The following is a 22421-nucleotide window of genomic DNA, read 5'->3' on the forward strand; positions in this document are numbered from 1 at the left end:
ACTAGAGGAAGGAGCACAGTCCTGCCACTTTGCCCCGGGAGAGTCCCACTGTGCTACACATCAGCTTTTGGGGTCATTCACTGCCGACCTCTTTCGGTGAGGATGTGGGGCTGTCTCGAACTGGTAGCAAGTCATAATGACATGGAATGTGGCTGTTTTTTGGCAGATCATACGGATCCTGGCTGAAACGTCCGGTGCTGCTGAGTGCTCCCTGGACAACACTCAACGTAGGTTCTGTGATAAAAGAGAGAAGATGCATTCAACACTAGAAGCAGCAAACAGAAACAAACGCGGGGTTACACTTCAGTTTGCATTACAAAAGATCCTCTCTTCTCTGCTTCAGTATTCCTTGTCACAAGGCAGGTGTGGGAACAAAGAGGGATATTATGGTGCTTTGGCTTTACACTAAGTTACACCTGTGGGTTTGCAGCAGGGCCCTGCCACAAGTACATTTCCTGACAGAAGCAAGTGTGCTTTGTCTGTGCATAAACAAAACCAACCAAACAAACCCCCCCAACAATAAACACAAAATTAAAAAACCCACCCACCAAACTAATTTTGGGATTTTAATTAGTTTCATAACGAATTTTTAATTAGTTTTTATAAAAATCCTTAGAAATGTGGGGAGAACTGGTGGGTTTTGGAGGAATGTCTAACTGGGGACAGAAAAGGCAAATGGTATCCTATGACAGAAGACATAGACTTTATTCCAGCCTAGAGAGCATTGGGATAAGGAGGATTCTACCAGACCCCCAAGTTTTCTGGAACTACACCAGCCACAGTAGCGCAGGAACTCGATAGGGCCCATGTCAGTGAAATACAGCCTCTGGGAGGGAAGATGCTGGTTTTCATGTCAAGAAGAGGAAAGATTCTTTCTATCCCTCCCATAAACTTACTCCAGCTGTGTTCAGTACTTAACTGCTGCTGTGGGTCTGCATGGCCAAACCAGCTCAAGGACCGATCCGCCGCTGACCAAGGCCGAGCCCATCAGCACCGGTCACAGCCCCTCTGTGGTCACATTTTTAAGAGGAAAAAACCCACCAGTGGAAGCTTTTGCCACCAGAGGAGGGAGTGAGAAAATGGAAGAAACTTTGCAGACACCAAGGTCAGTGAAGAAGGGGAGGAGGAGGCGCTCCGGGCACCACAGGAGAGATTCCCCTGCAGCCTGTGAAGAGCATGGGGAACAGGTTGTCCCCTTGCCACCCACTGAAGATGATGGGGAGCAGAGATGCTTCCTGCAGCCCGTGGAGAGGCCCCCAGGCTGGAGTGGGGAGACACACGTTGAAGATGTAGTGACCTGTGTTGGAGCAAGCTCCTGGCAGGACCTGCAGCCTATGCAGAGACAGGCCCCAGGCCACAGCATGTTTTCTGGGGGGACTTGTGACTCTGTGGGGGACCAGGATGGAGCAGTGTGGGCCTGAGAGACTCAGAGACATTCTATGATTTTATGACTGTACTCCATAGCAGTGACCCACACTGGGACAGCTGGTGAAGAGATGGAGCCCCGTGGGAAAAGACTGATGTTGAAGAAGTTTGTGGAGGACCCCATGCTGGAGGAGGGGAAGAGTGTAAGGAATGCCCACCCCCCCCTTTCCCGCTAAGAAGGAAGATTACTTATGAGGAACTGATGGAAACCCCCATTCCGCCACCCCCCTGTGACACCTCAGCGAGGAGGAAGGGAGAGAAATAATGAATAAAGTTGAGTCTTTGAAGAAGGGAGAGGCAGGGACAGGCCTTTTAGGATTTGGTTGCACTTCTCATTATTCTACCCTGGTTTCTGTGCATGTGAGTGTGGTAAGATGGGTTTTTTCAATTCCCTGTTGAGTCTGTTCTGCCTGTGACGCTGATTGCGGAATGATCTCTCCCTGTCCTTATCTCCACTCCTAAGCCTCTCAAGAGGTATTTTCTCCCCCAGCTGAAAAGGGGAGTGAGAAGAGTGTCTTTGCTAGGAACCCGGCCTCCAGTCAAGGTGCAACCACCACAACAGCCTAAAATAGAGTGCGATCAAATGCTTAGCTTACGCTGTTGTTTAAAGACAGGCCTTCAAACCAGGGAAATTGAGCGCTCTCTCTAGGTTAGAGATCAGAGCTGAAGGTATTTAAAGCTCTGTCCTTGTGAACTCTACCACTTCCCTGGAAAAGACGTTGTGAGATGGGTGGAGCAGAAACCAGAACCTGAACGTATCGCTTTTTTAGCTGATTTTTAATGTGTTTTGATTAACCTGGCTCAAAGGAAAAAGTCCTGTGCTCTTTGTTCTTAACCTTCAACATCGAGAAGTACATTTTGCACTTACCAACTTCATAAACGTTCCTATTGGCTGAAGCAGAGCCAGCGATCTCAGCATACGGGGAGTCCCCGCGTGCCGGGGACTTCATTTCCACATAGCCGCATTCTGAACTTCTGGGGACAAGAGCTGGTGGGTCTTTTATAGTAGCGTAGGGGTTCTCAGAACTACTTAACGAGCAATTACTTAAATTATATTCGGAGTTCTTCACTAGATCTGCAACAAGAAAAACACGTGTTTCTCTCAAGCATGCTAGTAGTATGGACATCAATGCTACACAGGGTGTTGAGTTCTAACAAGTCGCTCCCCAACAAATATTTAAATGGAAACCAGTCATAGCACTTCCAAATGGTTAGACAGTCCTTAATGAATCCACTTCTACTGCTATTCTTGTTTATGGCCCTTGGTCTTGTCATCAGCAAATTCCTGTTGCAGTCTGAGAACTGTCAATTCTGGTTAGAATAGTAGCTGGCATTCAATACAGATAATCCCAGAGTGGTTGGGGTTGGAAGGGACCTCAAAGCACATCTAGTTCCAGCGCCCTGTCGTGGACAGGGACACCCTCCACTAGACCAGGTTGCCCAAAGCCCCATCCAGCCTGGCCCTGAACAATGCCAGGGAGGGGGCAGCCACCGCTTCTCTGGGCAGCCTGTGACGGGGCCTCACCACCCCAACAGAGAAGAATTCCATCCTAACACCTGATCTAAATCTAACCTCTTTCAGGTTAAGGCCATTACATTTTGTCCTTTCACTATATGCCCTTGTAAACAGCCCCTCTCCAGATTTCTGGTAGCCCGCTCCCGGTTAGGTAGTGAAAGGCTGCTACAGAATCTCCCCAGAGCCTTCTCTTCCCCAGGTGGAACAAGCACAACTCTCTCAGCCTGTCTTTGTAGGAGAGGTGCTCCAGCCCTGCAGTGACCTTTGTAGCCCTCCCCTGGCCTCACTTCAGCTGCTCAGTGTCTTTTACTGGGGAGCTCAGAGCTGGACACTGCACTTCACGTGCTTTCACTTTCTGTGCCTTGGGCACTGTGGCTTGAGCACTTGCCAGAAAAGACTGAGGCAAAAAGTCATGAAGTACCTCAGCCTTCTCCAGATCCTGGGTAACTGCATCTCCTGTTTCCTTCTGGAGACAAGCCCAATTTTTCCTCTCACCCTCATTTTGTCACTGATGGAGCTATAGAAGCTTTTGATGTTGCCCTTGATGTCTCAGGGCAGATTTAGTTCTGTCAGCACTTTAGCTTTCTTAACCTGGTCCCTGGCTGTTGGAACAGTTTCTCGTTATTCCCCCTAGACTACCTGCCCATGCTTCTACCCTCTGTAGGCTTCCTTTCTCTGTCTGAGTTTGCCCAGGAGCGCCTTGTTCATCCAGGCAGGCCTCCTGGCACATTTGTTGGGCTGCATCTCTCCAGAGCTTGAAGGAGGCAGTCCTTGAATACTAACCATCTGTCTTGGGCCCCTGGTCCTTCCAGGGCTTCGTTCCATGGTACTCTACTGAGCAGGTCCCTGAAGAGGCCGAAGTATGTTCTGCTGCAGTCCAGGGTAGTGAGCTTGCTGTGCACCCTCCTTACTTCCCTGAGGATCTAGAACTCCAACATTTCATGGTCACTGCAACCAAGATTGCATCATGGTACTCTGTTACAAGCATTACAGCAGTCTAAAGGAACTTTCTCTAGACAGTCTCTCTCTAAACAAAATACACAGTTTCCAAGAACAAAATTAGGTTATTTGAGAAGACCTAAACCAACTAAATTTATTCCTACTCCATCTTTATTTACTAGGTCTCATGTCAGCTGTCCTGCTGTTTTTGCCAAGCCTGACACCCAGGTCACAAGCCTAGAGCTACCCAAGCAATCCCATTGCACCTTCTAGAAACCAGGCATAACATCAGCATTCCTCCAGTCTTCCAGAATCTCCCCATGCAGTGGGGTAGCCACAGCTGGGATCTCTCAGAAGTCCCAAGTGCTGGTACATCTGCTCTAAGAAAATGTAAAGCTGAACTCTGAGCGTTAAACTGTTTTCTTAAAAACCCCGCGTCTCAGCCGGAGCTGTTGTTAGACCAAGGCTGGGGATGGGCAGGGAAAAATCCTGCTGCAGACTGCTTCTGATGCTGCACCTGATCCCCAGAACCTGACAGTGAGAAGGACTAGAAATGAAGGTAATTAAATCATCTAAAGAATAATGGCACTCAGAGTCCCTTCTAAGGCTTTCACTGGGCAGAGACATGAGGAGTGTGATCCAGCCTTTTTGGGATGCTTGAGATTGGGAAAGGATGAAGCGACAACAGGATACAGAAATTCTCACCCCTTCTCAGGAATTTTCTTTTGAGGGACAATGTGCTGTGTTTCAGCAGACAGGAGGCTTAGCTGGGAAGATGCTGCTACAATTTACATCTGCAGCAGCCCAGATGATGAGAAACTACTTCAAAAAGCATTGATTCTGTGTGGTGGGGATTAAAGAAAAGGATTCACCCAACCCCACACCTATTTAATCAAAGTAATTTTGCCAAAGCAGATCCTTATTTACAACACCCATTGATTTATGAAAGTAGTTAGTATGAAAATAGTTGTATGACAATATGATGAGAGTTTTGCATATCATGTCTGCACTGGGCATCAGGTGGATTCACCGCTCCTCACAAGGAGTCACTTTTTTGTCTCCTTGAAGAAAGGTCGAACCCATAACCCTGAACCTCACGCACAGCCAGACCACCTTGGCATTACCCTGAGCGGAGAACCAGGAAAAATTCCCTGCTTCCCTCTCTATCCCAAACACAGTGAATCCCATTCACCCTCTCCTCCTCCTCCTTCTTCCTTCTTACCAAGCTCCTTGAGGTAGCCACCATGTTTCCAGTCTGCAGGCAATGTTCCCGCGTAGTCCATGACAGTTCCTCGTTTTCCAGGTTCCACGTTTTTAAGGTTCACAAACAGCTGATTGGTTTTGGCCTAATTCAAAGGAAGACAGATAACAGAAACTGAAACTGATGGGAAGTTATAGGATTTCCAGGTGCTAATCAGGCAAAGTGGTTTGGGTTTGCGTGGCCAGGTTTTGGTAGCGGTGGGGGGCCAGGAGTGGCTTCTGCAAGAAGCTCCTAGAAGCTTCCCCTACATCCAACAGAGTAAATACCCAACGGCTCAAGGATGGACCCACCGCTGGCCGGCGATGAGCCCATCAGCGATGGTGGCAGCACCTCTGTGATAGGATGTTTCAGAAGGAAAAAACCCCACAGATAGACACTTCTTGCTGCCAGAGAAGGGAGTGAGAAGATGAAGAAACTCTGCAGACACCAAGGCCAGGGAAGAAGGAGGGGGAGGAAGCGCTCCAGGCACCAGAGGGGAGATTCCCGAGCAGCCCATGGAGAAGACCATGGTGAAGCAGGCAGTCCTGCTGCAGCCCAGGAGGAAGATGATGCCGAGTAGAGATCCCAGCTGCAGCTCCATGCTGGAGCGGGTGGACACACCTGAAGGAGGCAGTGACCCCATGGGAAACCTGCATTAGAGCAAGCTCCTGGCAGGACCTGCAGCCCGTGGACAGAGGAGGCCATGCCACAGCAGGTTTCCCTGGGGCAGCCTGTGGCTCTGTGGGGAAGCAGGCTGGAGCAGTCTTCTCCTGGAGGTCTGAGCCCCACGGAAGCCACGCCGGGGCAGTTGGTGAAGAGCTGTAGCCCCCATGGTAAGGATTCATGTTGGAGAAGTTCATGGAGGATTGTCTGATGTGGGAAAGACCCCACACTGGAGCAGGGGAAGCATGTGAGGAGTCCTCTGCCCGAACAGGAAGGAGCAGCAAAGACAACGTGTGATTAACTGGCCACAGTCCCTATTCTGCCCCCTCCTGTGCCGCTCGGGGGCAGGTGGCAGAGAATTTGTGAATGAAGTTGAGGCCAGGAAGAAGGGAGAGGTGAGGGGAGGTGTTTGAACATTTGGTTTTATACTTCATTATCCCAGTCTCTTTTGATTTGGTAAGAAATTAGATGCATTTTATTCCGCATTGCGGCTGTTTTGCCCATGATGTTATCTGCAGAATGATCTCTCCCTGCTCTTATCTCAACTCATAAGCTTTTGGTTATATCTTCTCTCCCCTGTCCAGCTGTGGAGGGGAGTTATAGAGCGGCTTTGCTGGGCACCTGGCCTCCAGCCAGGGTCAACCCACCACAAAAAGAAACCAAACCTGAAACATGATGGAACCAAATGAAATAAACTAGAAGCTAATTGACAGAGGAGCACTGAGATTTTGATGCTCTACCTTTGCCAGGGTCAGTCTGTCCATGTTGTTGACATGAGGTGGGGTAGCGCACTGAGTCAGAGTATGATAACTGGGGTTAGAGAAATAGTGACTGTTGGAATTTCCACCGGTACTGTGAGGGATGGCTTCTGAAAAGAAAAGAAAATCAACAACTATCAATAACATGGCATTTCTTTCTGAGGAGATGTTTTTTACAGCTCTGCACTCATTCCAAAACCTAATGGAGAGTTTCTGGAAAATATCTACCTAGGAAATTGCCATTCATTTGACGGATTTAGGGACACAGAGCAGGAACTGACAGGTCACTTGAAGCAAGAGCATGTTACTTGCTAACTTACTTCTCTCCTGAGGTTCCTTGCTCTCTTTTGCCTCTGCAGTCACTGTCCCAATTACAGAGAATTTTAACCACCAAGTTCATAGCAACACTCTCTAGTGCCTCAAGAGCACCCCCACCTTTGCTGACAGCTCTTTCTTGGCTCTGAAAACTCTTTCTGCCACCTTCTTCACCTGCTGCCTGCCTTAACAGCTGCGTGCAGAAGACAGCAGTGCCTGAAGTTTCACGTACCCGTTGAGTCACTCCCGGGTTTGCTCTTTGCCTTCACTTGTTTCAGACTCGAGCCTCTCTGCTCCCTGCCTCTCCAGGAGATCTTGCCACAGCTCCTGTGAAATCCTGACTGGCCACAGCTACAGGAGCCGCCTTGTGCAGTCCAGCTGTTGGCACGGAACTAAATTCTCAGTAGAAACTGTATTTTGCCCGTTTCCAATCCTGTTTTTAAGTAGCCACAGAGGAATAGAAAAGTCCATGCTTCCTCTGAACTGGGCTGAACTGTCTCTGACAGCTGAAAGGTAAGCACGTACATCTGCCATCACACCCCACTGGTCCCCTGTGCCAGTTCACCGGCACGGCTACCAGGGTGGTCTCTCCCCCCCGTGAAAGGCAACTGACAGCAGTGTCTCAGGCTGCCTCTTCCCACAGGTGGAAGCCCTCCCCTGCCTCTCCTTCCAGGAAGCCTCCCATGGCAGAACTGTAGACATCCTTTTCAAAACCACGTATGCTCCTGCTCACAGCAACCCTTGCTCATCCCAAAAGGTGAAATGGGCACTGTTAGGGGCATGTGAGAACCCTTCAGAGCTCAGCTAAAAAAGCGCAAAGTGAAGAGATGGAGAAAAACCCCCACCTTCTAAATGTCACTTACCTGGAATGGTGTAATCTGCATTGATGGCCCTCAGAGCAGGGGTGTAGGTCACTGCAGGCATATTGTTGAATGATGTTTGAAACCGATGTGAAGACATTCCTGGCCTTAAGGAGAAACATTCATGTTCTTCCTAGAAAAAGGTGTTTTCATGGACTTGAGAAAGTAACAACATTTTCTAAGCAAAAGCACAAAGCAGGTCAAGCACTCGCTCCATCAGCAATTCTGCCTTTTTGGAGAGGACAGCGCTGTAAAGGCTGTCCTGTCCTGTTCCAGACTCCCCAGGGAAGTGGTCACAGCACCCAGCTTGACTGAGTTCAAGAAGCAGCTGGACGATGCGCTCGGTCCCATGCTCTGACTTGGCTGGTCCTGTGTGGAGCCAGGAGTTGGACCCTATGATCGTTCTGGGTCCCTGCCAACTCAGAACATTCTAGGAAGGACTCTGTATTTCACACAACTACACTGATTGCTTTGCTCCAGTGAACTCTTACTGAGGCATGGAATACTTACAAAATCCACAGAATATACATCACTTAACAGGATGGACTATTTAAACCTACGAGCTTTATCAGACTAATTTAGTGAGTGATACAGAGATGGAATGTAATAGGCTAATCCAAATTTCCTATCAAACAATTAAGAGAATTTGATTGCATGGAGGCTTTACCTTGATCACATCTGGCCCCCTTCCAGCCTGGGCTGCAGTAACATGTTCCCGGGATGTGGTCACACGTTGAGTTGTTCAGACAGTCACAAATCTGCCGGCATCCATACCCGTATGTACCCTGAGGGAATTCTGCACCAAGTGTGAGAGAAAAAAGGAACTCGAATCAGTCAGAGCTTCTTAACTGTGTTGGGATTACAGATCTGCAGCACCACGGACGCTACCATTCGTTCCTAGCCCCAAGCTCTGTCTGTCCACGGCCAGCAGATGGCCAGCAGATGGCAATGTGTCACCAGTGGCAGACCCCTAGGACTTGGGCTACTCCATTCTGAGCAAATAGCCACAGGTTGGGTCTTTTCTAACTAAGGACTTCTTTTACTCTAGATATGCATATGATCAGGACTGTACCTTTATCAAGTGAACTCTTGCTGCTGTGGTTGCATTGATGAATATAGCATGTCTAAAAAACAAGTAATTATCTATAAAGCTGGAGATTTCTCACAACAAGTTCAACATGTCATGAGAAAGAATTTCACTGACTGCTTTGAAAATGTCACAGTGAATGAATCTGATACTATGTACTGCCATTAGAACGGTGAAGTGGGTCCAAAATGTTAATTACTGCTCAGAGACAGGCAAGGATAGTTTTCTTCATGATAAAATATCTCTGAATGCAGAGGGTACTCTAAGAACAGCCCCTTTCTCCTGATTAGGGGTCACATCCTGAAGTTTTTATTTGTTTCTTTACCAAAAAGAGATGGGTAATTTTAAAATGCTTTTGTGGAAAGGTATTGCATGTGTGTTTCAAGGAGAGAAGAAACAGGTCAGATATAGAAGCCTTAGCTTTAATTCTGTGTAAGTTTAAAAAGACTGTTAACTGTTTGTTGCTGTGCACTGATTTGGTTGTCCAGAGACCTGTCTGAGAGCAATAAAAATTCCTGAATCCTTTAAACGCATAAGGACTCATCTATGTGTGGGCTGCATTTTTGCAAAGTGGTGGTTTTGCCCAAATTTCACTTCATTAAGAAATATACTACATTGTAGTGACAAAAAAAAAAGTACTAAGTTTGGTTTTTCTTGTTTTCGCTTCAGTTGTGCCTTTTGATTCTTTTTGTTATTGTTTTTGTTTGAAAATAGTGGTCAGCTATGAGGGAATGTAAACCCCATACAGATGAAAGGTTAAAAGTTTTAAGAAGGTTACTGGTTCCAGAAGAAATTAATGGAATCATTATCTTCCATGTGAACAAAAGGCCTGTACACAAAGCAAAGAAACTTGCTCTGTTACAGCCCATGAGCACAGTCTAAATAGATGTTTCCATTCATATTGCTGGCACCATTTTCTTGTTATTGATTTGTGAGTAAGTCTCTCCTCCTCCTAAATCCCTATTCTTCTACTCTCCAAAATACCTACTTATTTTACCATAAAACCAGACACCTTTCTTGCTACTGGCTTCCACAGGAATCGGCTCAAGATTTATCTTGCTATGATACTTAGTTGTGCATGCCAATCACTTCACAGAATTTAGACAGCAGAGGGTTTTTTTCCAAAGTCACCAGCTGCTACATTGCACTGGTACAGAGCTAGTTAACCTGGACTAGCCAAGCCATAAATGAGTTACCATAAGTGACGTGAAACCAATGCGGGATGGTATTCGGAAATGCACCTCCCTGGAAATCAGCACAGTCTCTTTGGAATGTTGACGTATCAGGCTCTGGTGTGGCTTCTTTTATTCACAGAAATGGGTTGACTGAAACTTTGGAATACAGTGTTTCGGACCGTGTGGATTTTGGTACTTCATGGAATTGGATCTATATCTCGTGAGAATTCTGCCTCAGGTATTTCTCTCCTATTATCAGTATTTTCATAGACCTGACAAGGCATCTGGAGAATGCTGAATTATTTAATAAAAGAACTCCTATGAAACATAATGAAATTAGGGCCTAGCACTCTGAGTCAGTAACAAAGTCTTCACTGGGTTAGCATACCAAGGCAATACTCCCCAAGTGAGGTAGAATGGCAGTAAAAACGGGTATCTGCGTTGTGCTTTTATGTGGCAAGGTTCTGGTGGCGAAGGGGGGAAGCAGGGGTGGCTTCTGCAAGAAGCAGCCAGAAGCTCTCTGCAGATCCTCTACAACTCTTCTTGGGCAGTGAAAGACTGAAAATCGGTCTCTTCTCTCATATGCTCCATCCCACGTCTTAGAAAAGCCAGAGTGCAATTATGTTGCTGATAGTGCTGATAAACTGAAGAAGAAAACTTTCGGATTTCTTCCTCCTATACCACACAGTCCTCATTTCTGACTTGGACAGTGGGTTTTTTACTAAATACTAGATAATGTAAATAGCCAAACCCGGATTGATTGTTGTTAAAAGAAAGGGGAACATTCCATACTTACGTTGAGAGCAGTCACTACCAATCCAGCCAGGGTAACACTGACAGGATTTATCAATAGGATTGCACGTTCCGTTACTGATGCACGTGCATATTCCAATGCAGTTCTTGCCAAATCTGCCACTGGGACATACTGGAACAAAACACAATTAGAACTCCTTAGTAATCAGAATGGGATTACCTTTTCTTTATTTCAAGAGGAATCTTGATACTAGGATCAAGACAGGTACCGCTTAGTATAATGTTCAGTAAGGCATTAGAAATTCTGGGAAGCCCTTTATACATGCTCATTATGCAAATAATACAAATAACAATACAGTGGGTTTCATACTGTAGGATCAAATGTTCAAACAATTTAAACCTGCTTAAGATTCCTAATTTATACGCTGCAAGCACTACAACAGCAACTGCTGTTGGTTTTATGGCTTCCAAGCGACGGAAGGAAAATTGCTGAAGTGCCTGGTCTCTCTGTCCCAGAGAGTCTTTACTACAACTTGTACCTTCGTTACAGAGGGCTCTTGTAAACCCAGGTAAGCAGTCACATAAGCCAGTAATATGGTGGCAGGGACCACTGCTGTGTACACACCGGGGGCATGTCTGGCTGCAGTGGTGTCCATAAATCCCAGGGGAACAGACTGGAATCAGAAAGAACAAACCGTCATTCCTTCCTACACTTTCTATACAGCCGTGAACTACTCTTCAGAGCAATTCCTGACTCTGAATTAGCGCTGCTTTCTAAATACACAAGGCTTGCAATGGCATCCTCATTATTCGTGCAGTTCAAGGCTTTACACTCACAAATGGAGATTTGCTCGTCTTCCTCTAAGGTTCACTATATCCCAGCTCTTAATGACTTAACTGACATTCTGTTACTTGTCAGGCCATGCTGACTTGGGTTGCAGGTGAAATGCATCTCTAGTTTTTATGTTATACACATTTGGCTATACATAGTATGTCCTCTCCAACAAAAACAACTCCTAAGGCATATTTGAAGAAAAGTAATTTAAAAAGATAGACTGGATAGTTTTATCTGTAGAGGAGTATGGTCATCTTAGACCTTGACTTCTTACCTGTTTCCTAACTTGGAAAACAAATAGCCATTACTTCACTGAGAAAAACTTACCAATGTTTTCCAGTGATCCTTTAAGTACTCATGACATGATACAGCCAGCTACACATCACCTAACTTTTAGAGAACCTGAGACCAGAAATAGGAATTCACTTAATTCTTACGCGAAAGGCTGCTCTAATCCCTTCCGGTATTTTTTTCCTGATAAATTAGATTATGAGGTAGCTAAGCTACTCTAACATACTTTGTCGCACTTAGTTACTTCCTCTATTGTGACAAACCCTTTGCCTGCTACTTTACTCATTATGCATATACATATGTTCCACACCACCTTTCTTAATCCTACCTTCTAATGCTCTCTCTGCAATGTAACTTTATAGAGCAGCGATTTGAGGCCCTGTTATGAAAGTATTGCTCAGGAGTATTGCTCTGACGTGTGAAGTGTGGGAGGAGGATATTTCCAGACACTGAGCAGAAAGCAAACTATGCTCTTTATGTCATGTGTGTCTAGACATCACCAACGTGTTGAAACTAGTCCGTTACACACGCTGTTGTGATGACATCATCCCGGGACAGATATTCCATTTTTTCTAGAATCAAGCACAAAGTCTCTTTCCAGCAAAATCTTTTTCTTTTCCAAAGATGAAGATTGCACTGAAGCCAAAAGCAGTGTCTCCTTTCCAATACCTGAGGTCACGCAGTCAAGGTCTGTGCTACGCCTGAAGTCGTCATCTCCACCCAGGATAGTTCTATCACACCGGCCAGCTCATTTTTAGAACCTGTTACAAAAAGATGCTACACTTTTACTACGGACTTTCAAATCATAGAATCTACCTACTTTAACCTGGCTTCATTCGTTACCATACTTTTGGTCTCTGGAGATTTGTCTGCCCTAGTGTCTCACAAACTAGTCATCAATGGCACAATGACAATACTACTATTTTCTCATCATTCACTCCAATTACTTTTATTATTTTTGCAGCCTTGCCATTTCCCAGCGGTATCTGAGTGACTGAGGGGAGGTCACACTGCGGCTTTTGGGACGACAATAAGGCCAAGAACACTCTGGGCTCAGTTAGGTGAGTGCTGGCTGTGGCAGCCTCTCTCTCTTTCTGTGAGGACTCCTGTGGAGAGAGTCCACAGAGACTACTGACCCTTGAATACAAACAGGAAAGCTGAAGCTTGCAACGCTACAGTATCGCACGGAGACACAAAACTCCAGAACCCTCTGAGAGGGGCAAACTTAGAGCGTCAACTCCATCTTACAGAAGCTGGAAGAGTTTTCCCAACACTTACATAGACATTTAGGTGAGAACTCAAATCCCTTCCTGGAGATAAAAGGTTTGTGATAGCATGCCTTTCTGCAGAGTTTCATCATGTTTTCAAATTACCTTGCTCTTCATAGACAACAGCGTCAAACACAAATTCTAATGGATAACCAAATACAAATACTTCCTAAAACCACAAGGAAAATGCCAGAGAAACCTTGCAGAAAAGTGCAACAATTTTCATGCAGAACAAAATATGTGCAGAGACACTTGAGTTCTCAAGTTTGAAAAACCTAAGTGGAAGCACAGCTTCTGCACAACTGATCCTCTTTTTGGCTGCCAGAGCCAAGCTTTCTGGGTTCCTGCACGCAAGGCTTTACGTACCAGAGCTGCCAGCACAGCCCTGCATATTTACAGCTCTTCACCACTTCCTGAGGAATGGTTCTGTGAAGGCGCGCAAGGTTTCAGATTGACCCGTCTACTCTCCTACTCCCAGTTTGCCTGTGGATCCCACACTCAACAACATTTCCATACCTGTGAATCACGGATGGAACAAAACAGCCACAGAACTGGCCCCTGTCTCCTTCCAGCCCCACACAGTCCTCCTATAGAGCAGAGAGTTTAGTTAAAAACTGGAGCTTCTAAGAATTTCCTAGAAAACCAAACTCTATCACTGGAAAAGATGGAGCCAGTTTTTCAGAGAAAGAGTTCATGTTTTGACTACAAAATGTAATAAAAAACAGTTATGGAATAAAACAAATCAGGTTTGACTTTTACCATTTTAAAAAACTTTGAAATTAGGTATTTTGATTGCTCTCCCCAAGCACAAATTCCAATGTGCAGCAGAACTGATGCAGCAGACCTGATGCAGCAATGTCATGTCAGTGCAATGAATTCTAACTTTGCAGTTCTCAATGTCAGCGTGACGGCATCAGAGCCCTAAAAGGAAGGCAAAGACCTGTCTGTCACTGCACTCTTCGGAGTGCCTTCTCACAGCTGACTAAGAATGAAGGCAACTTCTCCGTTCATATTGTACCAGAGATAGAAGATAATTTAACTAAAATTATGTTGTTTGATGTTAAGTATCTATTTCTGGCACATTCTTTCCTCTCATAGTTTTTTCTGCTTTAACAGAAGCACTCTGGAGAGCATTTGATGCCAACGGGGAAAAATTTGGGTCTGTGTTTTTCAACAAATTCTAAAGGAGCTGGAGAAAAGTCTGAGGCTCGACTTTAAAGCATGAAAGCAGGAAGAGTTTTTCATCTGTGCATCTTAACTGTGTGTTTTCTGCACTTCAGTGTGTTGCACTGCAGAGTTCTTCCCAAAGATTTGTCGTCATGTGTCACCAATCTTCAACCCAGTTGTGTATGGGCTACCAGGAGCAGTCCTCCTTGGAGACTTATCCCCCCGACAAAATTCAGTGCAAAATCTGGTGAAATTATGAAACTACCTGGCAAGGGAATTCACATTTTTCTCCTCTCCAGCCTGGAGCACAGGTACAGGTTCCATCCAGAGCTTTCCAAGCCCCTCCGTTAAGGCACTGGCAAGTTAAGTTACAGCCAAGCCCCCAGGTACTTCTGGGACAATTTATTGAGCAATCTACACCATGCCAACCTGCCAAAAAGAAGAATTTCAAGTGACAAATTAATCCAAGTTTTCCCCCATTCCTCTCTGAGGACGTGTTTCACTCTGCCTATCAGGCAGCATCTTTCGGAGATGTGCAATCCCAGGGTACCACTAGCTACAAGCTAGTAGCAGCAGTTTCAGACGAGGACTCGTCCACGTTGGAACAAGGGTGGTGAAGGGCACCTCCTGACATCTCTGCACAGCACACATTTGCAGATGGGTGCCACCGTGCAATAGCAATTCAGGGCAGATTGGCAAGGAAAACACAGACACCTTGAAATTACACTACCAACCACCAGAGGATACTGAAGGTTTAAGGCATGGGTTGAAAAAGCAAGGACTGTATTCCCTACATTCAAGCTGCTGCTTTCATCACTCTTCCGCCAGTACTGAACAGATGGAGTTCTGCAATACAGTTTAGAAACTAAAATCCTAGACACAAAACAGAAGGAAACATAGCAGCAGTGCCTAAGTTGCATTTCTCCAAGGATACATGGAAGACCTTCTAGATCATTGCTGTACTTCCCTCCAGATGCAAAAAAGACTGTAATGGGAAATGGTTCTAAAATGCACCCTTCACTGCTGATTATGCTGGGTAGCAATGATTTGCAGACTGCACGCTGGAGGCAGAGAAATGGAAATAGATTTTTAAAAATGTGACCATCTGATACAATAGAAACGGCAGGAGACAGTCTGACGTGACCATCAGCAGTGACACAAGCCAAGGTTCTAATTTTGTACCTTGTTTACAGCAAGCCAAGGGAAAAGTAATTCTGCACTGAGCCTAATCAATAGACTGTGCAAAACACATGGATTGAAACGAAGCCGCCTCGTGCCCTGGATAGAGAACTTCACATTTAGGGGTCATTTCAGGCAAAAATCAGTCCCTGACAGAGGTGGGCAGGGACGTGCAGTTTCTGAGGGGGTACAATGTCCATCAGAATTACTGCTGGGAGGTGAGAGCCAGGCAGGGAGGTCAAGGAGCGTCAGTCTAGTCACACGAATACTGGGAGACCTAGAAAGTTTCTCACAGAAGCAGGGAACAGCGCGCAAAGGCTTGGAAGGGTCTTAGGCAAGGTTTTCTCAGAGAGCTGGTGAGGAAAAGAGCATTCAAATAGAATAAATTGCCAGTAGATACTAACATCAGTGCTAAAATGGCAGGAAGAAATCGGTGCCTCTGTGTGGCTGAGAGGGGCAAGGGTTGCAGCCAAAGGTCATGCACACCCAGGCTGAGGGAAACCCGCCTATGCATTTCGACTAGGCAGGCTGCTGTCAGACACATGGCAGGCATGCCTGTGGTACATCCAGCAGATGACAGCACTGCCACCAAGAGAGAAGTGGTGGCACACCTCAGGGTAAACACCAGTAATTCACTAAGCCGCAGCAGCCTCCAGCCCACTGAGAACACAAACATGAGGCATGTGCACTCTTCTTGGGGCAGATGGTTTCCTAGTTTTCACCTCCCAGAGCAGCAGATGCATAAATCAGCTGGTGATATGGCCTTCAGCGTGGTCTGCTTTTTATTAAGTTTCTTTCTTCTTCTCTACTTCCAAAACTCAAATTCATTTTATGATTAGGGAAAAAGGAAATTAATCTGAAGGGATGCTTACCTGCTTTGCAGGCACAAGAAACATCTACTGGTGAACAGATGGCTTCGTTTTTGCAGTTGCATACAGATGAACAGTTTATTCCATACGTCCCCAGAAGACAGGCAGTACCACAAGCAGCACCCTGAATGACACAAAAACAGAGTCTAAAAACTATTCAGACAATAGAACCAGTACATTCTGTAGACTGACTCAGGTGCTACAAAAGCCAGAGAACATGCCTGTTCCAGGCTGTCACTAAGGTATCTGAAATTTCATGGCGAGGGACTCCTTCATGCTCTTTAAGTCCACAGTAAGCATTACTTTCCTGTTAGTTGTTGGGAGAGCTCAGGTCACACAGCAAACACCACTTGGTTAGATCAATGGACAGTATCTTAAGTAATAAGGAAGCCCTTCACGAAACCAAATCTCGGTAAGACAGCAGGTTCATGGAACGTGGATGTCTACAGTATTTTTAGGAATTAATTTGACTGAAGTTTTCACAGTTGTTGTTCCTACAACAGTCACCCTGTAAATATCCAAAGCACAGGTAACCGCAAATGCATGTAAAAGCTGCAGAATAATCCATCCTGAACCGCAAAAACAAGTGTCTTGCTCTAGATTTTCTCTGAATGGAACATCAGGAGCTTCTGCAGCAAGATAATGATTGAAACCATCATTCCTCCCTTTATTTACACCTCACAAGCACATCCTCCTACTTATCACTGTCTTACAAAGTCACTATCTTTTCTTTCCTGAAATGCCTTCACTTCAGTGCTGAGAACCAATCCCAGATTTGCCTCAGAATCTTATAAAATGCCCAGTATTATTTATGTACCTAAATACCGTTACCTTTCTTTTCCTGTGGTGGAGAAAGGACACTCGGGCACCATGAAGAACTTGGCACTCAACTAAAGCCAATGGAGTTGAAAATGTACTGTGAAAGAGAGACTTATTTACCTCAAATCCGGGGGCACAGGTGCATTTTCCAGTCACACTATTGCAGTCAGCACCATTTTGGCAGCTGCGGATCTGCTGACATGACTCGCCATAGAATCCTGGAGAACACGTCTCGTTGCAGTAGAGCCCCGACCAGCCAGGCTTGCAGGAGCATTTCCCAGACACAGGGTGACAGCTGCCAGGAGGGGATGGAAGGATAAGTAATTCAGGACTAAAAATGACAATCTACAACTGAACAGTTCTTGAGATCTAAATTAGAACGTATTTATAAAACTACTAGTACTGGCATTTTAAGACATACATCACTGTCCTGTAAATAGATGTAGGAAGCTGTAATACTTTTGAAGGATTTTGATGGGTTTTCATGAAGTCAGACTAATTGGCAGTAAGATTTATACATTAAGAAAGGGAGCCTATATATATATGTATGCACATATCCCTCAGAGAAAGCAAGAGACAAAAGAAATGCCACCAGAACGTGTCCTGAAAAAACCCTAATCCCAGCCTAACTATACCAAATTAGTTGGTGATGCAGAATGACCTCCCACAGTCTTATTTACAAATGTGAAGCAGGGGTGGAAGATCACCAGAAAGAGCTTACAAGACAAAAGGAAAAACCCTTCTAGAAAAGTACGTAGCTACAGTGTGCTCTTTTTACACCAGGTGTCACGTGAGTAAAGACATGCCAAAACCAGTCTGAAATGCTGCAATTCCTACATTTTGTACATTCCTGTACAAAACAAGGCGCTAATGTTGACAAAGGCAGACAGAGGCCTTTTTTGCTTCTTCCTGCAAACTGCATCTTCAGAATGACAAGTTTCTGTAAACCCCCCAACCTGTGATGGGAAGTGGCAGGGACGTATGGATCTGCTCATACCAGGTCACAGCGCTGTTGCTGTACCCCACTGAGGAAACGGGGTTTATGTGGCCTTAGTCTCAGCCAGCCAGTGCTCACTCTCTCTTTTCTCTTGACTGTTGAGTACCAAGGGAAAAATGGATACTTTCACCTGGTCACAGAGAACAGAGGGCAGGGTTCAATACACACTCTAGCTCAAATCCTTGCATATCTACCAAAAGAGGCAATGGACAAGAACCATTTCTGAAAAAACTCTTTGCATAAGAGGCTTGTTACCTGCTGCTGCTCTCTGGACCCCTGGAAAATAGTAGAACCTCCCAGGTATACCTATATCTAACCCTTCACGAAGCATAGAGGCTGACAAGCACGAGGATTGGCTGGAGCTGCCATCAACTGACCACATCTACTGATTTCAGTTATTTTGCACTTACAGCACACCAGAACGTGCAAGGGATGTATGATCTATCCTGCCTACACACAGTGAGCAATGTAATGATCTACCCACCTGGTAAACAGAGACAAAGGTCCCACTTTGTCATAATATTTATTTGGCGGGTAAGCAACCAAATAAATACAGCAATGAATATTAAGATCACATATAGCTGCAAGCACTGTCATTGGGAAGCTCTTTTGGGCTGAGAGTTTCCTGATCCAGTTAGGGAATACCAGATTCTCTCACAAGTCCTTCGCTGCTTCAGATTGCATGAAAGTACTAGAAAAATCAGGAAATCTTTCTTTTCAGATTTCTATCTTCTCTACAGAAGAACAGGTTCAAGGGTGTAAAGCCTACCTCCAGGTAGTGGGCCTGTGCCAGGGACATCTTTTATCACATTTGAGACCATAAATTCCTTCAGGACAAAGCCTTGTTTCACACTGCTCTCCAGTGTATCCTGCTTCACAGAGACAGGCACCACCAATATGGTAGCATTTCCCACCATTCATACACTTGCAGGGCTCAGCACACTGCACCCCGTACGTCCCCACTGGACACTCCTCTTGGCACATATGAGAAAAACAAAGAAAAAAGTGGGTTAGTTCCCATCAAATACAGCTTTGGGACATTCCAGGGAAATCGAGTTTATGAGCAATCTCTATACGGCTCTAAAAAGCCTCTGAAGTGGAGCAGTGATTTATAGAAATTCATGTTTCAAGTACTTTATGTCAGAATTTGTAACTTTTAGAAGTAAAGTGGATTCTCCACTTAGCAATAGCGTGAACAGCCAGCAGATTTCTGTGCCCCTGTAGATGCTCAGGGCCTGGCAGTCCTCTGGCAATCACGCTCAGCAGTCTCTGATGAGAACCTTTTCTAACTGTGTTTTCCAAACACACTATGTTTGACACAAGGCACGGCAAAATGTAATAGAAGTCACAAGAGCCTTCTGACTGAGGTCAAAGGGGTATATGTGTTCATATCATGCCTCCGCAGTACTGGCCTCAATCCCTTACTGGTATCCAAGTGTCGAGGTATTTGCAACTCTGCCCTGAGGGGAGCAATAAAATCCCCATTACTTCAAAGGTGCAGCGTAATAATAGAGCTAATAACCCCCTACAAATGTTTCCCAGTGAAGTTACACAAATCAGCTGTGAATGGATTGTCTCCCAATGACCATCTGGAATTCCAGCACTGCAACTCCACTTACTTTTTAAACATCATCTTCATGACCTTCTGAAACACTGTCTTCCTGGTGAGGACAGTGTTGTCTCAGCCAAAAGGTTTTAGGCAAAACGGGAATTTAAAGTCGATTCTCCCAAGTTAACTCCGATCACGTAGAAATTGTTACCGATGTAGGAAAAGTTAAGGGTTCAGAGTGCAAAGTACATGACACTTCACGTACCCTTCACGGTACCTTCTGAGATTACAGTAACCAGGATGGCATCTCTTCATGGACCAAGAATTTAGAAGAAGAGGACCCTGCAAAGTATTCTGCCCCTTTTGTAAGTGCATATAACACAAATCTAGCCTTGCAATAGCATCAAGAAACGACGTCTCCTTAACTCCCCTGTACTGATTTTAATGCCGAGTTGTACCCCGCTTTGTGAATCATGCGGGTGCTAATTACAAGGCCTCACCAAGTCTCTGAACCATGAGGAAAAACACGTCTTTATGGTGACGGTGAATGAAAGGCGGGTAAGGAAGTTTCACACCACCGATCGGCTACATCTGACTGTAATAAAAAAGGCACGCTTGATGTGCTGGGTGTACGTGCTGGTGTTTTAGGCCTGGCACCCTGTTCTGACCAGAACTGAAATGAACACCTCGACTCTGCGTGTGATTAGCTCTTTTCACACCAGGGGGTTTTTGATCATGGGATGGTTTATTTGGCACTGGGATTCCTGGCGGCAGATGGGGTCCACCTGTCCCAAAGGGGAACAAGGATCCTAGCCCAGCAGTTGGCAGGGCTTGTGGAGTGGGCTTTAAACTAGGTCTGAAGGGGGAAGGGAATAAAACCAGGCTAGCGGGAAAAGAGTGTCAGAGTCAGGGGTGGGAGTCTACTGTGGACTGCCCAGCCAGAACAACAACAACATTGATGAGTTATTCTTCAAGGGACTAAGAGCCACCTCTAGATCCCCTGTCCGTGTCCTTACGGGGGTTTCAACTGGCCAGATGTTAGCTGGGAACACCACCACAGCTAATACAAACAGGTCCAGGAGAGTCCGAAAGCAACTGGATGGTAACTTCCTTGTTCAGGTATTGAGGGAGCCAACGAAGAAAGGTGCCCTCCTAGATCTCTTGCTCATCCACAAAGAAGGACTTGGGGGGAAGTAGAAGTAGGTGGACTTCTTGGCCACAGAGTAGTGGAATTCAAAATCTTTGTTGAAAGAAGGGAAACTGCCTCCAAAACTTCAACACTAGATACAGGGAGAGCAGATTTTGGACTGCTCAGGAAAGTAGCTGGTAAGGTCCCCTGGGAAACTGCTTTTGAAAGTCCATCAATGCTGGCCACTTTTTAAGTACCACCTCCTAAAAGCACAGGAATAGGCAACTCCAAAACATTAGAAATCAAGCAGGTGGGGCAGGAGGCTGAGCAGGGACGTTCCTCTAGAGCTCAGCAGAAAAAGAAAGTGGAAGCAAGATCAGGAAATGTGCGGGGATTACGGGGACACTCTTCACCTTTGCAGGGAGAAAATGTGTGTGGCCAAAGCTTAGAGAGAGCCGAGGCTGGACAATACTGTGGTAGACAGTCTGGGGTCTTCAAATACAGTAACAACAAGAGGAGGACCAGAGAGAACATTGGTCTGTTGCTAGATGAGAACGGTCACATTACTAACAGGGACACAGAGAAAGAAAAGGAGTTTAACACCTTCACTGCCTCTGTCTTCAACAGAGTCGATGGGCTTTGGGACTCCAGATGCCTCAAGTTGGAGGCCCATGACTGCAGTAAACTCCTAGCGAATTCTGACCATTCAGTGACGTGCTCTGACCTGGCTGGCCCTGTGTGCAGCCAGGACTTGGAGTTGATGATCTTCATGGGTCCCTTCCAACTCAGGAGATTGTATGATTCTGTGAGTAGTTTTTGCATAAGAACTTGGTTTTGGACTGGTTTTATAGAAGCCTAAATATCTTGCATTCAAGAAAAACCCACTCTGATTCTGGAAGAGACAGGCATAATGGGAATAAGGGTAACAACTGCTGCCCAATGACTCACTGCCACACCATGCACAACTCAACTGAAAAATGTACCAGCAACACCAGGAAAATTTAACTCTGAAAAGTATGAAAGCAAGCAGTGTTTTTCTGTTGAAGTATATACAAGCACAGTTCTCTTTCAACAGGAGAGTAGAATTTGATCTAATGCAAGTTAAAAGGCTTGCAGTTGTACTGCATGCTGTCTGTTTGCTGGTGGTTAACAACATAAATATGAAGGCTCTATGAGCTTTATTAAAGACTGAGTGGCAAGATCTCAAAATAGACACTTGTTCCTAAATGACGTGCCAGATACTTTGCTCAATTGCTAACGTGCTCACACAGACACCTCACTGGTGATGCCATTTTGTTGGCATTAGATGACACTCAAACACATCTGGGAAGTAAGCTAAAGAAAGGAAACTGAGCCTTTGGACGGGTAAGAGTGCTTACTGCACCTCCTAGGTGCACTTGCTTAGTGCATTACTTGAGCCACAAGACCTCCTTCTGCACCTAAGGAAGAGTGAGGATTCTTATCTATCTAAACATTTGTGAGTCATGGAATCAGATTGATGACAACAATTCAATAATTAAAGCTGTACTTCCTTTTCTGAGGGAGTACTTTGAGGTTATTTTTTCCTTGGTTAACTTCTTCTTGGAA

The 22421-nt window shown here is 45.5% G+C and overlaps 2 protein-coding genes across 2 annotated transcripts in view; both read right to left on the reverse strand.

The window, feature by feature from the left end:
• LOC311203671 (uncharacterized protein) overlaps positions 1 to 22421 on the reverse strand; it is a gene marked incomplete at its 5' end in the record, with an annotated part of 62402 nt that continues 39981 nt past the window's right edge. Inside the window, 1 exon segment of the mRNA XM_084278425.1 lies at positions 1 to 234. Coding sequence (XP_084134551.1) covers positions 74 to 234 — 161 coding nt within the window. The 3' untranslated portion in view covers positions 1 to 73.
• Positions 2122 to 19140, reverse strand: LOC311203232 (uncharacterized protein; the record flags this gene model as incomplete). Its single annotated transcript, XM_084277887.1, has 10 exons — positions 2122 to 2132; positions 2294 to 2500; positions 5103 to 5226; positions 6524 to 6651; positions 7720 to 7770; positions 13231 to 13294; positions 14558 to 14721; positions 16344 to 16464; positions 17280 to 17454; positions 18926 to 19140. 10 exons carry the CDS (start codon positions 19138 to 19140, stop codon positions 2122 to 2124), a joined length of 1260 nt encoding a protein of 419 aa, XP_084134013.1.

This window comes from Gallinula chloropus (genome assembly GCF_964237585.1).
Source record: "Gallinula chloropus genome assembly, chromosome: Z".
Lineage (NCBI taxonomy): Eukaryota > Metazoa > Chordata > Aves > Gruiformes > Rallidae > Gallinula > Gallinula chloropus.